Below are 15,538 nucleotides of genomic sequence, written 5' to 3'. Positions count from 1 at the left end.
ACTGCCACACTACACAGTACTGTCACATAACACACTACTGCTACACTACACACTACTGCTACACTACACACTACTGCTACACTACACACTACTGCTACACTACACACTACTGCCACACTACACAGTACTGTCACATAACACACTACTGCTACACTACACACTGCTGCTACACTACACACTACTGCTACACTACACACTGCTGCTACACTACACACTACTGCTACACTACACACTACTGCTACACTACACACTACTGCTACACTACACACTACTGCTACACTACACACTACTGCTACACTACACACTGCTGCTACACTACACACTGCTGCTACACTACACACTACTGCTACACTACACACTGCTGCTACACTACACACTACTGCTACACTACACACTACTGCCACACTACACAGTACTGTCACATAACACACTACTGCTACACTACACACTACTGCTACACTACACACTACTGCTACACTACACACTACTGCTACACTACACACTACTGCTACACTACACACTACTGCTACACTACACACTGCTGCTACACTACACACTGCTGCTACACTACACACTACTGCTACACTACACACTGCTGCTACACTACACACTACTGCTACACTACACACTACTGCTACACTACACACTACTGCCACACTACACAGTACTGTCACATAACACACTACTGCTACACTACACACTACTGCTACACTATACACTACTGCTACACTACACACTGCTGCTACACTACACACTGATGCTACACTACACACTGCTGCTACACTACACACTGCTGCTACACTACACACTGATGCTATTATTCGAACAATGATATGCATTGCCATATATTCATGTTCAGCCCCAGAGGGTATCGGGCACTGATGTCGTGTATGCATGTGACACCTGGACGGATAATAACATCTGAAAGCCAACACACACGTGTTGTGTAACCAGCGTTTTTCCAAAGTCTGTCATACGAATAAGACATATACAGTGAATACTTTATAACGCACACTACAAAGTAAGCTCTCCAGCAGGAATATGTCAGGTTTCATTAAGGGATTTATTACAAGTTGACGTTTTGCAGAGCAACATGACACAACACATTTGTTATGCCACGTCCTACCGAGAATTACGAAAGAACATCAAAATCTGAGTTGGCTGGATATTTATGCGTTGTGATGGAGGTCAAGTTCTCAATAACTGTGAACTAGCAGTTATGATGAGAGAGCATTTAATTATTCCTAATGTTCAAAACAAGATAAGCTTAGACAATGTGATGTGAACAACTTATTATGACGTTACTGCTGATGTGAGCACTATCATGTTACCCATAATTGCTCAACCTCCATCACGATCGATACATTTGATCAAGTATTCAGATCGATGAATCAATGGTACAGCTCTCGTGATCATAGTCCGCGAATTAATCTGTGTCGTTCAGCAAACAAACACTCCCCGTGAATTATCACAGACAAGCAGCTTACACAGGCCATCTGGTCGACATAAATAATGCTTTGAGGAAACACAAACGAAGAAGATCGCACTCAATTAAGCTATGGTTTATAGTTATGGGGATTCCACACGTCTGATATGTTGTCTTGTTAGGTGCTGAAATAACCCTGGAAGACAGCTGGCCGTGGAGAACAGTAACTCAGTGTGGCGATTCTCCTCCGTCATGACGGCCGCTGACGTCTTGGGTTCCTGCGGGGACGTCATCACTCAGCATTACAAGTATCGGGCGCTGTCGTGGTCGACGGTGACATCATGAAAGTCATAAAACAAATTACCCTGCTACAACATTACATCTGAGGCGTTGTCCAGACTCGGGGCTGTGGCCAACCAAATGTCCCCAAAGGAGACTGAATGTGTGACAGAACGTCTAGCTTGTCAATAAGACCACGGGGAATCTATGACAGAACACCTAGCTTGTCAAAAAGAACACGGGGAATCTATGACAGAACATCTAGCTTGTCAATAAGAACACGGGGAATCTATGACAGACCATCTAGCTTGTCAATAAGAACACAGGGAATCTATGACAGAACATCTAGCTTGTCAATAAGATCAAAGGGAATCTATGACAGGCCATCTAGCTTGTCAATAAGAAAACGGGGAATCTATGACAGAACATCTAGCTTGTCAATAAGAACACGGGGAATCTGTGACAGAACATCCAGCTTGTCAATAAGAACACGGGGAATCTATGACAGAACATCTAGCTTGTCAATAAGAACACGGGGAATCTATGACAGAACATCTAGCTTATCAATAAGATCACGGGGAATCTATGACAGAACACCTAGCTTGTCAATAAGAATACGGGGAATCTATGACAGAACATCTAGCTTGTTAATAAGATCAAAGGGAATCTATGACAGGCCATCTAGCTTGTCAATAAGAACACGGGGAATCTATGACAGAACATCTAGCTTGTCAATAAGAACACGGGGAATCTATGACAGAACATCTAGCTTGTCAATAAGAACACGGGGAATCTGTGACAGAACATCCAGCTTGTCAAAAACAATTTTGGGAATCTGTGACAGAATATCAAGCTTATCAACAACAACACAGGAATCTGTGAGAGAATATAAAGTTTGTCCCAAAGGATTCCTTCCTTCCACGCCTACCCTCGGTGTGTGTGCGGGGCCGATTCCCCGAAACCTTCCTCCTTGACTTCTACAGCCGTGCGTGGGTCTCATCCCCCGAAACCTTCCTCCCTGACTACTTGACCGGATGTGGGTCTGACCCCCCCCCCCCCCCCCGCCCCAAACCCCCACCTTCCCTCCTGACTACCCGAGCCGTATGTATGGGTGATCCATGTGGGGCCAGGCAGAGACGGAAGCACAGGCGCAACCCACACAACAATACACAAATGGCCATATTTACAAATTACAGTCAGAAAACACACAGCTTCAATCGTCTCTATCAATAAACCTCCCTATAAATCACACTCGGGAAATAATTGGTTGTTTTTCCCGCAGTTTCGTATACTTCGAAGGATATTTATCAATCTGGTCGCCTAATGAGTGAAATTGATACCCCTCTCGAAAAAGTCGCTCAAGAAAAAGAACGATCGCTTTTAATAATCACCAAAAATATCTTTTAGCCGAGAGACATCGATAACAAGGAAAACGGGCTTTCGTGCGACCTGGTTCCGCTCGCACACACGTCAGTTATGCAGTTGAAGATGTTGTTGCCGGGACTGCTGCCGCTGAATCATCTCTCCTGTCCTTGAACAACACACCGTCTCGAGTCGCTATTCTTTTTCTATGTCAGCCATTTTTTCACGTTAAAGATCAAAGGGGATTCTACAAGTCCATCATTAACTCTCACTGATCTTATTTGGCTGATTCAGCACAATGAAACTTACCTCGACAGTTTTTGTGACGTCTTGCCAATGGTAAAAACACAGTCTCAGGTACGAACCATTGTCTCAGCAACAACAACTAATATCCCAGGACAACGGTTCACAGCAACGAATATCCGAGGACATTGGTTCACAGCAACTAATATTCCAGAACAATGGTTCACAGCAACTAATATTCCAGAACAATGGTTCGCAGTAACTGCTATCGCAAGACAACGGCTCACAGTTACTAAAATCCGAGGAAAATTGTTCACAGAAGCTAATATCTCAGGACAATGATTCACAGTAACTAATATCTCAGGACAATGGTTCACAGTAACAACTATCTCTGTACAATGATTCACAGCAACTGCTATCTCTGTACAATGATTCACAGTTACTTATATACGAGGACAATGGTTCACAGTAACTACTATCCCAGGACAATGGTTCACAGTAACTACTACTATCTCAGGACAATGGTTCACAGCAACTACTATCTCTGTACAATGATTCACAGTAACTACTATCTCTGTACAATGATTCACAGCAACTACTATCTCTGTACAATGATTCACAGTAACTACTATCTCTGGACAATGGTCCACAGTAACTACTATCTCTGTACAATGATTCACAGTAACTACTATCTCTGTACAATGATTCACAGTAACTACTATCTCTGTACAATGATTCACAATAACTACTATCTCAGGACAGTGGTTCACAGTAACTACTATCTCTGGACAATGATTCACAGTAACTACTATCTCTGGACAATGATTCACAATAACTACTATCTCAGGACAGTGGTTCACAGTAACTACTATCTCTGGACAATGATTCACAGTAACTACTATCTCTGTACAATGATTCACAGTAACTACTATCTCAGGACAATGATTCACAGTAACTACTATCTCTGTACAATGATTCACAGTAACTACTATCTCTGTACAATGATTCAAAGTAAGTACTATCTCTGTACAATGATTCACAGCAACTACTATCTCTGGACAATGGTTCACAGTAACTACTATCCCAGGACAATGATTCACAGCAACTACTATCTCTGTACAATGATTCACAGTAACTACTATCGCAGGACAATGGTTCACAGTAACTACTATCCCAGGACAATGGTTCACAGTAACTACTATCCCAGGACAATGATTCACAGTCCCTTTTATCCCAGGACAATGATTCACAGTAACTACTATCTCTGGACAATGATTCACAGTCCCTTTTATCCCAGGACAATGATTCACAGTAACTACTATCCCAGGACAATGGTTCACAGTAACTACTATCCCAGGACAATGGTTCACAGTCCCTTTTATCCCAGGACAATGATTCACAGTAACTACTATCTCTGGACAATGATTCACAGTCCCTTTTATCCCAGGACAATGATTCACAGTAACTACTATCCCAGGACAATGGTTCACAGTAACTACTATCCCAGGACAATGATTCACAGTAACTACTATCCCAGGACAATGATTCACAGTAACTACTATCCCAGGACAATGGTTCACAGTAACTACTATCTCTGTACAATGGTTCACAGTAACTACTATCTCTGGACAATGATTCACAGTAACTACTATCCCAAGACAATGGTTCACAGTAACTACTATCTCTGTTCAATGATTCACAGTAACTACTATCCCAGGACAATGATTCACAGTAACTACTATCCCAGGACAATGGTTCACAGTAACTACTATCTCTGTACAATGGTTCACAGTAACTACTATCTCAGGACAATGGTTTACAGCGACAACTATCCTGGGACAATGGTCCACAGAATATATTATCTCAGGATAATGTCTCACAGTAACTTATATCCCAGGAAAAGGGTTCACAGCGACAACTATCCCAGGACAATGGTTCACAGCGACAACTATCCTGGGACAATGGTCCACAGAATATATTATCTCAGGATAATGGCTCACAGTAACTTATATCCCAGGAAAATGGTCCACAGTAATTAATATCCAAGGACAATGGTTGGAAATAACTAATAACTCAGGACAATGTTTCAAAGTAACGAATATACCAGGACAATGGTTCACAGTAAGTAATATCCTAGGACAATGGTCCACAATAACTACTTTCTCAGGACAATGGTTCACAATAACTACTATCCAAGGACAATGGTTCACAATAACTAATATCCCAGGTCAATGGTTCACAGTTACTACCATCGCAGAACAATGGTTCACAGAAGCTAATTTCCCAGGATTGAATGGTGTTGCCAGTCTAGAGGTACATACCTCAGACAGACTGTATAGTGTTGCCTGTCTGGAGGTACCGACCTCTGACAGACTGTATGGTGTTGCTAGTCTGGAGGCACCGACCTCTAACAGACTGTAAAGTGTAGCCAGTCTGGAGGCACCGACCTCTAACAGACTGTATGGTGTTGCCAGTCTGGAGGTACCGACCTGTGTGGTGTTGCAAGACTGTAGGTACCGACCTCAGACAGACTGTATGGTGTTGCCAGTCTGGAGGTACCCACCTCAGGCAGACTGTAAAGAGTTGCCAGTCTTGAGGTATCCACCTCAGACAGACTGTATAGTGTTGCCAGTCTGGAGGTACCGACCTCTGACAGACTGTATGGTGTTGCCAGTCTGGAGGTACCCACCTCAGACAGACTGTATGGTGTTGCCAGTCTTGAGGTACCGACCTGTGTGGTGTTGCAAGACTGTAGGTACCGACCTCTGAGAGACTGTATGGTGTCGCAAGACTGTAGGTACCGACCTCTGACAGACTGTATGGTGTTGCCAGTCTGGAGGTACCGACCTGTAACAGACTGTATGGTGTAGCCAGTCTGGAGGTAGCGACCTCTAACAGACTGTATGGTGTTGTCAGTCTGGAGGTACCGACCTGTGTGGTGTTGCAAGACTGTAGGTACCGACCTCAGACAGACTGTATGGTGTTGCCAGTCTGGAGGTACCCACCTCAGACAGACTGTATAGAGTTGCCAGTCTTGACGTACCCACCTCAGACAGACTGTATAATGTTGCCAGTCTTGAGGTACCGACCTGTGTGGTGTTGCAAGACTGTAGGTACCGACCTCAGACAGACTGTATGGTGTTGCCAGTCTGGAGGTACCCACCTCAGACAGACTGTATAGAGTTGCCAGTCTGGAGGTACCCACCTCAGACAGACTGTATAGAGTTGCCTGTCTGGAGGTACCGACCTCTGACAGACTGTATGGTGTTGCCAGTCTGGAGGTACCGACCTCTAACAGACTGTATAGTGTTGCCAGTCTGGAGGAACCGACCTCTGACAGACTGTATGGTGTTGCCAGTCTGGAGGTACCGACCTGTAACAGACTGTACGGTGTTGCCAGTCTGGAGGTAGAGACCTCTAACAGACTGTATGGTGTTGCCAGTCTGGAGGTACCGACCTGTAACAGACTGTATGGTGTTGCCAGTCTGGAGGTACCGACCTCTAACAGACTGTATGGTGTTGCCAGTCTGGAGGTAGCGACCTCTAACAGACTGTATGGTGTTGTCAGTCTGGAGGTACCGACCTGTGTGGTGTTGCAAGACTGTAGGTACCGACCTCAGACAGACTGTATGGTGTTGCCAGTCTGGAGGTACCCACCTCAGACAGACTGTATAGAGTTGCCAGTCTTGAGGTACCGACCTCAGACAGACTGTATAGAGTTGCCAGTCTTGAGGTACCCACCTCAGACAGACTGTATAGAGTTGCCTGTCTGGAGGTACCGACCTCTGACAGACTGTATAGTGTTGCCAGTCTGGAGGTACCGACCTCTGACAGACTGTATAGTGTTGCCAGTCTGGAGGTACCGACCTAAGACAGACTGTATGGTGTCGCAAGACTGTAGGTACCGACCTCTGACAGACTGTATGGTGTTGCCAGTCTGGAGGTACCGACCTGTAACAGACTGTATGGTGTTGCCAGTCTGGACGTACCGACCTCTAACAGACTGTATGGTGTTGCCAGTCTGGAGGTACCGACCTCTGACAGACTGTATGGTGTTGCCAGTCTGGAGGTACCGACCTCTGACAGACTGTATGGTGTTGCCAGTCTGGAGGTAGCGACCTCTGACAGACTGTATGGTGTTGCCAGTCTGGAGGAGGCGACCTCTGACAGACGGTATGGTGTTGCCAGTCTGGAGGTACCGACCTGTAACAGACTGTATGGTGTTGCCAGTCTGGAGGTACCGACCTCTAACAGACTGTATGGTGTTGCCAGTCTGGAGGTAGCGACCTCTGACAGACTGTATGGTGTTGCCAGTCTGGAGGTACCGACCTCTAACAGACTGTATAGTGTTGCCAGTCTGGAGGTAGCGACCTCTGACAGACTGTATGGTGTTGCCAGTCTGGAGGTAGCGACCTCTGACAGACTGTATGGTGTTGCCAGTCTGGAGGTACCGACCTGTAACAGACTGTATGGTGTTGCCAGTCTGGAGGTACCGACCTCTAACAGACTGTATGGTGTTGCCAGTCTGGAGGTACCGACCTGTGTGGTGTTGCATGACTGTAGGTACCGACCTCAGACAGACTGTATGGTGTTGCCAGTCTGGAGGTACCGACCTCAGACAGACTGTATAGAGTTGCCAGTCTTGAGGTACCGACCTCTAACAGACTGTATAGTGTTGCCAGTCTTGAGGTACCGACCTGTGTGGTGTTGCATGACTGTAGGTACCGACCTCTAACAGACTGTATAGTGTTGAAAGACTGTAGGTACCCACCTCTGAAAGACTGTATAGTGGTGCCAGTCTTGAGGTACCGACTTGTGTGGTGTTGCAAGACTGTAGGTACCGACCTCTGACAGACTGTATGGTGTCGCAAGACTGTAGGTAGCGACCTCTAACAGACTGTATGGTGTTGTCAGTCTGGAGGTACCGACCTGTGTGGTGTTGCAAGACTGTAGGTACAGACCTCAGACAGACTGTATGGTGTTGCCAGTCTGGAGGTACCCACCTAAGACAGACTGTATAGAGTTGCCAGTCTTGAGGTGCCCACCACAGACAGACTGTATAATGTTGCCAGTCTGGAGGTACCGACCTCTGACAGACTGTATGGTGTTGCCAGTCTGGAGGTACCGACCTCTGACAGACTGTATAGTGTTGCCAGTCTGGAGGTACCGACCTCTAACAGACTCTATGGTGTTGTCAGTCTGGAGGTACCGACCTCTGAAAGACTGTATAGTGTTGCCAGTCTGGAGGTACCGACCTGTGTGGTGTTGCAAGACTGTAGGTACCGACCTCAGACAGACTGTATGGTGTTGCCAGTCTGGAGGTACCGACCTCTAACAGACTGTATAGTGTTGCCAGTCTTGAGGTACCGACCTCTGACAGACTGTATAGAGTTGCCTGTCTGGAGGTACCGACCTCTGACAGACTGTATGGTGTTGCCAGTCTGGAGGTAGCGACCTCTAACAGACTGTATGGTGTTGCCAGTCTGGAGGTACCGACCTGTAACAGACTGTATGGTGTTGCCAGTCTGGAGGTACCGACCTGTAACAGACTGTATGGTGTTGCCAGTCTGGAGGTAGCGACCTCTAACAGACTGTATGGTGTTGTCAGTCTGGGGGTACCGACCTGTGTGGTGTTGCAAGACTGTAGGTACCGACCTCTGACAGACTGTATGGTGTTGCCAGTCTGGAGGTACCGACCTCTGACAGACTGTATAGTGTTGCCAGTCTTGAGGTACCGACCTCTGAGAGACTGTATGGTTTCGCAAGACTGTAGGTACCGACCTCTGACAGACTGTATGGTGTTGCCAGTCTGGAGGTACCGACCTGTAACAGACTGTATGGTGTAGCCAGTCTGGAGGTACCGACCTCTAACAGACTGTATGGTGTTGTCAGTCTGGAGGTACCGACCTGTGTGGTGTTGCAAGACTGTAGGTACCGACTTCAGACAGACTGTATGGTGTTGCCAGTCTGGAGGTACCGACCTCAGACAGACTGTATAGTGTTGCCAGTCTGGAGGTACCGACCTCTGACAGACTGTATGGTGTTGCCAGTCTGGAGGTACCGACCTCTAACAGACTGTATGGTGTTGCCAGTCTGGAGGTACCGACCTCTAACAGACTGTATGGTGTTGCCAGTCTGGAGGAGGCGACCTCTTACAGACTGTATGGTGTTGCCAGTCTGGAGGTACCGACCTGTAACAGACTGTATGGTGTTGCCAGTCTGGAGGTACCGACCTCTAACAGACTGTATGGTGTTGCCAGTCTGGAGGTAGCGACCTCTGACAGACTGTATGGTGTTGCCAGTCTGGAGGTACCGACCTGTAACAGACTGTATGGTGTTGCCAGTCTGGAGGTAGCGACCTCTGACAGACTGTATGGTGTTGCCAGTCTGGAGGTACCGACCTGTAACAGACTGTATGTTGTTGCCAGTCTGGAGGTAGCGACCTCTAACAGACTGTATGGTGTTGCCAGTCTGGAGGTACCGACCTGTGTGGTGTTGCATGACTGTTGGTACCGACCTCAGACAGACTGTATGGTGTTGCCAGTCTGGAGGTACCCACCTCAGACAGACTGTATAGAGTTGCCTGTCTGGAGGTACCGACCTCTGACAGACTGTATGGTGTTGCCAGTCTGGAGGTACCGACCTCTGACAGACTGTATGGTGTTGCCAGTCTTGAGGTACCGAACTGTGTGGTGTTGCATGACTGTAGGTACCGACCTCTAACAGACTGTATAGTGTTGAAAGACTGTAGGTACCCACCTCTGAAAGACTGTATAGTGGTGCCAGTCTTGAGGTACCGACTTGTGTGGTGTTGCAAGACTGTAGGTACCGACCTCTGACAGACTGTATGGTGTCGCAAGACTGTAGGTAGCGACCTCTAACAGACTGTATGGTGTTGTCAGTCTGGAGGTACCGACCTGTGTGGTGTTGCAAGACTGTAGGTACAGACCTCAGACAGACTGTATGGTGTTGCCAGTCTGGAGGTACCCACCTAAGACAGACTGTATAGAGTTGCCAGTCTTGAGGTACCCACCTCAGACAGACTGTATAATGTTGCCAGTCTGGAGGTACCGACCTCTGACAGACTGTATGGTGTTGCCAGTCTGGAGGTACCGACCTCTGACAGACTGTATAGTGTTGCCAGTCTGGAGGTACCGACCTCTAACAGACTCTATGGTGTTGTCAGTCTGGAGGTACCGACCTCTAACAGACTGTATAGTGTTGCCAGTCTTGAGGTACCGACCTCTGACAGACTGTATAGAGTTGCCTGTCTGGAGGTACCGACCTCTGACAGACTGTATGGTGTTGCCAGTCTGGAGGTAGCGACCTCTAACAGACTGTATGGTGTTGCCAGTCTGGAGGTACCGACCTGTAACAGACTGTATGGTGTTGCCAGTCTGGAGGTACCGACCTGTAACAGACTGTATGGTGTTGCCAGTCTGGAGGTAGCGACCTCTAACAGACTGTATGGTGTTGTCAGTCTGGGGGTACCGACCTGTGTGGTGTTGCAAGACTGTAGGTACCGACCTCTGACAGACTGTATGGTGTTGCCAGTCTGGAGGTACCGACCTCTTACAGACTGTATAGTGTTGCCAGTCTTGAGGTACCGACCTCTGAGAGACTGTATGGTTTCGCAAGACTGTAGGTACCGACCTCTGACAGACTGTATGGTGTTGCCAGTCTGGAGGTACCGACCTGTAACAGACTGTATGGTGTAGCCAGTCTGGAGGTACCGACCTCTAACAGACTGTATGGTGTTGTCAGTCTGGAGGTACCGACCTCTGAAAGACTGTATAGTGTTGCCAGTCTGAAGGTACCGACCTGTGTGGTGTTGCAAGACTGTAGGTACCGACCTCAGACAGACTGTATGGTGTTGCCAGTCTGGAGGTACCCACCTCAGACAGACTGTATAGTGTTGCCAGTCTGGAGGTACCGACCTCTGACAGACTGTATGGTGTTGCCAGTCTGGAGGTACCGACCTCTAACAGACTGTATAGTGTTGCCAGTCTGGAGGTTCCGACCTCTGACAGACTGTATGGTGTTGCCAGTCTGGAGGTACCGACCTGTAACAGACTGTATGGTGTTGCCAGTCTGGAGGTAGCGACCTCTGACAGACTGTATGGTGTTGCCAGTCTGGAGGTACCGACCTGTAACAGACTGTATGGTGTTGCCAGTCTGGAGGTACCGACCTCTAACAGACTGTATGGTGTTGCCAGTCTGGAGGTAACGACCTCTGACAGACTGTATGGTGTTGCCAGTCTGGAGGTACCGACCTGTAACAGACTGTATGGTGTTGCCAGTCTGGAGGTAGCGACCTCTGACAGACTGTATGGTGTTGCCAGTCTGGAGGTACCGACCTGTAACAGACTGTATGGTGTTGCCAGTCTGGAGGTACCGACCTCTAACAGACTGTATGGTGTTGCCAGTCTGGAGGTAACGACCTCTGACAGACTGTATAGTGTTGCCAGTCTTGAGGTACCGACCTGTGTGGTGTTGCATGACTGTAGGTACCGACCTCAGACAGACTGTATGGTGTTGCAAGACTGTAGGTACCCACCTCTGACAGACTGTATAGTGTTGCCAGTCTTGAGGTACCGACCTGTGTGGTGTTGCAAGACTGTAGGTACCGACCTCTGACAGACTGTATGGTGTCGCAAGACTGTAGGTACCGACCTCTGACAGACTGTATGGTGTTGCCAGTCTGGAGGTACCGACCTGTAACAGACTGTATGGTGTAGCCAGTCTGGAGGTAGCGACCTCTAACAGACTGTATGGTGTTGTCAGTCTGGAGGTACCGACCTGTGTGGTGTTGCAAGACTGTAGGTACCGACCTCAGACAGACTGTATGGTGTTGCCAGTCTGGAGGTACCCACCTAAGACAGACTGTATAGAGTTGCCAGTCTTGAGGTACCTACCTCAGACAGACTGTATAGAGTTGCCTGTCTGGAGGTACCGACCTCTGACAGACTGTATGGTGTCGCAAGACTGTAGGTACCGACCTCTGACAGACTGTATGGTGTTGCCAGTCTGGAGGTACCGACCTCTGACAGACTGTATGGTGTAGCCAGTCTGGAGGTACCGACCTCTAACAGACTGTATGGTGTTGTCAGTCTGGAGGTACCGACCTCTGAAAGACTGTATAGTGTTGCCAGTCTGGAGGTACCGACCTGTATGGTGTTGCATGACTGTAGGTACCGACCTCTAACAGACTGTATAGTGTTGCCAGTCTGGAGGTACCCACCTCAGACAGACTGTATAGAGTTGCCTGTCTGGAGGTACCGACCTCTGACAGACTGTATGGTGTTGCCAGTCTGGAGGTACCGACCTCTAACAGACTGTATAGTGTTGCCAGTCTGGAGGTACCGACCTCTGACAGACTGTATGGTGTTGCCAGTCTGGAGGTACCGACCTGTAACAGACTGTATGGTGTTGCCAGTCTGGAGGTAGCGACCTCTAACAGACTGTATGGTGTTGCCAGTCTGGAGGTACCGACCTGTAACAGACTGTATGGTGTTGCCAGTCTGGAGGTACCGACCTGTAACAGACTGTATGGTGTTGCCAGTCTGGAGGTACCGACCTCTAACAGACTGTATCGTGTTGCCAGTCTGGAGGTAGCGACCTCTGACAGACTGTATAGTGTTGCCAGTCTTGAGGTACCGACCTGTGTGGTGTTGCATGACTGTAGGTACCGACCTCGGACAGACTGTATAGTGTTGCAAGACTGTAGGTACCGACCTCTGACAGACTGTATAGTGTTGCCAGTCTTGAGGTACCGACCTGTGTGGTGTTGCAAGACTGTAGGTACTGACCTCAGACAGCCTGTATAGTGATGCAAGACAGTCTGGAGGTACCGACCTCTAACAGACTGTATAGTGTTACCAGTCTGGAGGTACCGACCTCTGACAGACTGTATAGTGTTGCCAGTCTGGAGGTACCGACCTCTGACAGACTGTATGGTGTTGCTAGTCTCGAGGTACCGACCGTTCATTGACAGATAGCCCAAGCATAACGTTTATGAGGTTTGGCCGTCAAGAAACATTTCAGCGATTGAGTGAACAGTGAGTGTGTGACAGCTTTCTTGCTCATGGGATTTTATGGATGCAATGAGCGGGATGCACGTGGACATTTCAGGGTAATCATGTTTAATCATGATAAAGTGCTTGATTATCATGCATGATTCTGAAAAATCATTGGCAATTATCTTTTCATAGGATTTGTAATGGTGCACAGGATATTCTTCCAGCTGTTGTATTTAGATCTGCACATAATGATTCATAGTGACACTCACAAGACTGTATGACAAGAAGGATGACTTCAGCTTTCCAATCATCAACTTTCCTTTTATGAATATTTTTCCAGCAGCCCCAGCCTTTGGTGTCTACATTTCAAGACAAAAGTATAATCAAGCATGCCATTTCTATGCAGAATTTGAAAACATGACATACGACTCCTGTACTTGTTTGATCTGGCTTAAAACATTAAAACGTTTTATGGTAGACATGTAGGGGACATCGCATCTTGCCTTTGCATGTGTTTGTGACGGGTGCCACCGGCGAGGCAGGATACGCTCACCTTTTCGTACATCTTACATTTACAAGCAACCTTCCATCGGTAGCCAGGGACTGATATTTCGGAAATTATTCCTACGTGGAGAGGAAGTACCACCGGAAATGTAACTGTCAAACCACAAAGGCATAAAGTAATCATTATAATCATTTTATTTGTTGTTAACATTACATGTCACACAACAAAATAGGCTCTACAAAACATTACATTTATTATTAATGTGATACTCTTATGTGTGAGCCATTGAACTACACACTACACCGCAAAGATTTTAATCTCTATGAATAGTATTGAATACATGAACATGATATGATCGAACATGATTCATATTACTTCCTTCTTTACTTATTCATTTATTCCTATATGTATCCACCTTAGCCAAGCCTTCACCACGCCTTCACCAAGCCTTCAGCAAGCCTTCACCAAGCCTTCACCACGCCTTCACCAAGCCATCACCAAGCCTTCACCACGCCTTCACCAAGCCATCACCAAGCCTTCACCAAGCCTTCACCAAGCCTTCACCAAGCCTTCACCACGCCTTCACCAAGCCATCACCAAGCCTTCACCACGCCTTCACCAAGCCTTCAGCAAGCCTTCACCAAGCCTTCACCACGCCTTCACCAAGCCATCAACAAGCCTTCACCACGCCTTCACCAAGCCATCACCAAGCCTTCACCAAACCTTCACCAAGCCTTCACCAAGCCTTCACCACGCCTTCACCAAGCCATCACCAAGCCTTCACCACGCCTTCACCAAGCCATCACCAAGCCTTCACCAAACCTTCACCAAGCCATCACCAAGCCTTCATCAAGCCTTCACCAAGCCATCACCAAGCCTTCATCAAGCCTTCTCCAGGATTTCACCAAGCCTTCACCAAGCCTTCACCAAGCCATCAACAAGCCTTCACCAAGCCTTCACCAAGCCCTCACCACAGCTTCACCAAGCCTTCACCAAGCCATCACCAAGCCTTCTCCAGGTTTTCACAAAGACTACACCAAGCCTTCACCAAGCCTTCACAAAGTCATCACCAAGCCTTCCCCAGGATTTCACAAAGACTACACCAAGCCTTCACCAGGCCTTCTCTATGTCTTCACCAAGCCGTTTTCATCATGTCTTCACCACGGCTTTACCAATCCCTCTCCAAGCCTTCTCTGTCTTCACCAAGCCTTCTCTATGTCTTGATCAAGCCTTCACCACGCCGTCACCAAGCTTCATAACGCCTTCGCGTGCCTTCACCACGCCAATGCCATACATTCACCATGCCTACACTATGCCTTCTCAAAGCCTTCACCAAGCCGTCACTATGCCTTCAACTGCTTTATAACGCCTTCACTACGCTTTCACCATATTGAACCATGCTACCCCCTCACTTTCACGACACATTCGCCTCCAGCGTTCGATTTCCTGGATCTGGCAACATATGCGTATAAACTCATTTACTTTTCAGCAATCACTCATTCACTCATCCACATCCAGATACCCGTGAAGATCCGGGGTAGGATTGGTCTTCAGCAACCCATGCTTGCCGTAAAAGGCGACTAACGGGATTGGGTGGTCCGGCTCGCTGCATGTCATCGTTTCCCAATTGCGTGGATCGATGTTCATGATGTCAATCACTGGACTGACTGGTCCAGACTCGATTATTTACAGACCGCCTTCATA

General features: G+C 47.6%; 4 protein-coding genes across 4 annotated transcripts; 1 reads left to right on the top strand and 3 right to left on the bottom strand.

The window, feature by feature from the left end:
• Window positions 1-2,456: 2,456 nt before the first annotated feature.
• On the bottom strand, window positions 2,457-7,865 carry LOC139469163 (SUMO-interacting motif-containing protein 1-like). The gene is made up of 4 exons (XM_071251298.1): window positions 7,094-7,865; window positions 6,558-6,683; window positions 5,874-6,241; window positions 2,457-2,540 (listed from the first exon to the last, which is right to left on the bottom strand). The coding sequence occupies exons 1-4, from the start codon at window positions 7,863-7,865 to the stop codon at window positions 2,457-2,459; spliced, it is 1,350 nt and encodes a 449-aa protein (XP_071107399.1).
• Window positions 7,866-8,272: 407 nt separating this feature from the next.
• LOC139469162 (Kruppel-like factor 18) lies at window positions 8,273-9,811 on the bottom strand. Its single transcript, XM_071251297.1, has 4 exons — window positions 9,334-9,811; window positions 8,966-9,217; window positions 8,682-8,933; window positions 8,273-8,565 (listed from the first exon to the last, which is right to left on the bottom strand). Exons 1-4 carry the CDS (start codon window positions 9,809-9,811, stop codon window positions 8,273-8,275), a joined length of 1,275 nt encoding a protein of 424 aa, XP_071107398.1.
• A 533-nt stretch (window positions 9,812-10,344) lies between these two features.
• LOC139469161 (SUMO-interacting motif-containing protein 1-like) lies at window positions 10,345-12,493 on the bottom strand. Its single transcript, XM_071251296.1, has 5 exons — window positions 12,268-12,493; window positions 11,942-12,109; window positions 11,248-11,793; window positions 10,838-11,131; window positions 10,345-10,805 (listed from the first exon to the last, which is right to left on the bottom strand). Exons 1-5 carry the CDS (start codon window positions 12,491-12,493, stop codon window positions 10,345-10,347), a joined length of 1,695 nt encoding a protein of 564 aa, XP_071107397.1.
• A 646-nt stretch (window positions 12,494-13,139) lies between these two features.
• LOC139469160 (Golgi-associated olfactory signaling regulator-like) lies at window positions 13,140-15,058 on the top strand. Its single transcript, XM_071251295.1, has 2 exons — window positions 13,140-13,283; window positions 14,255-15,058. Exons 1-2 carry the CDS (start codon window positions 13,140-13,142, stop codon window positions 15,056-15,058), a joined length of 948 nt encoding a protein of 315 aa, XP_071107396.1.
• The last annotated feature ends 480 nt before the right edge of the window (window positions 15,059-15,538 follow it).

Source organism: Haliotis cracherodii, unplaced genomic scaffold, assembly GCF_022045235.1.
Source record: "Haliotis cracherodii isolate W230 unplaced genomic scaffold, xgHalCrac1.p SCAF_2, whole genome shotgun sequence".
Taxonomy (NCBI): Eukaryota; Metazoa; Mollusca; class Gastropoda; order Lepetellida; family Haliotidae; genus Haliotis; species Haliotis cracherodii.
The sequence above is the reverse complement of the archived record's forward strand: the minus strand, read 5'-3'. Positions and strand labels throughout refer to the sequence as shown.

What these genes read in the sequence shown, in the direction of transcription:
- LOC139469160 (XM_071251295.1), top strand. Translation starts at nt 13,140, where the DNA reads ATGCAAGACAGTCTGGAGGTACCGACCTCTAACAGACTGTATAGTGTT. An exon ending in ATGGTGTTGCTAGTCTCGAG is followed by an intron (nt 13,284 to 14,254) that starts GTACCGACCGTT and finishes TATCCACCTTAG; the next exon opens with CCAAGCCTTCACCACGCCTT.
- LOC139469161 (XM_071251296.1), bottom strand. Translation starts at nt 12,493, where the DNA reads ATGCAACACCATACAGGTCGGTACCTCCAGACTGGCAACACTATACAG. An exon ending in CACCATACAGTCTGTCAGAG is followed by an intron (nt 12,110 to 12,267) that starts GTCGGTACCTCC and finishes AACACCACACAG; the next exon opens with GTCGGTACCTCCAGACTGAC. An exon ending in CACCATACAGTCTGTCAGAG is followed by an intron (nt 10,806 to 10,837) that starts GTCGGTACCTAC and finishes AACACCACACAG; the next exon opens with GTCGGTACCCCCAGACTGAC.
- LOC139469163 (XM_071251298.1), bottom strand. Translation starts at nt 7,865, where the DNA reads ATGCAACACCACACAGGTCGGTACCTCCAGACTGGCAACACCATACAG. An exon ending in CACTATACAGTCTGTCAGAG is followed by an intron (nt 6,684 to 7,093) that starts GTCGGTACCTCC and finishes AGTCTGTTACAG; the next exon opens with GTCGGTACCTCCAGACTGGC. An exon ending in CTCTTTACAGTCTGCCTGAG is followed by an intron (nt 2,541 to 5,873) that starts GTGGGTACCTCC and finishes ATTCTGTCACAG; the next exon opens with ATTCCCAAAATTGTTTTTGA.
- LOC139469162 (XM_071251297.1), bottom strand. Translation starts at nt 9,811, where the DNA reads ATGCAACACCACACAGGTCGGTACCTCCAGACTGGCAACACCATACAG. An exon ending in CACCATACAGTCTGTCAGAG is followed by an intron (nt 9,218 to 9,333) that starts GTCGGTACCTCC and finishes AACACCACACAG; the next exon opens with GTCGGTACCTCCAGACTGAC. An exon ending in CACCATACAGTCTGTCAGAG is followed by an intron (nt 8,934 to 8,965) that starts GTCGGTACCTAC and finishes AACACCACACAG; the next exon opens with GTCGGTACCCCCAGACTGAC.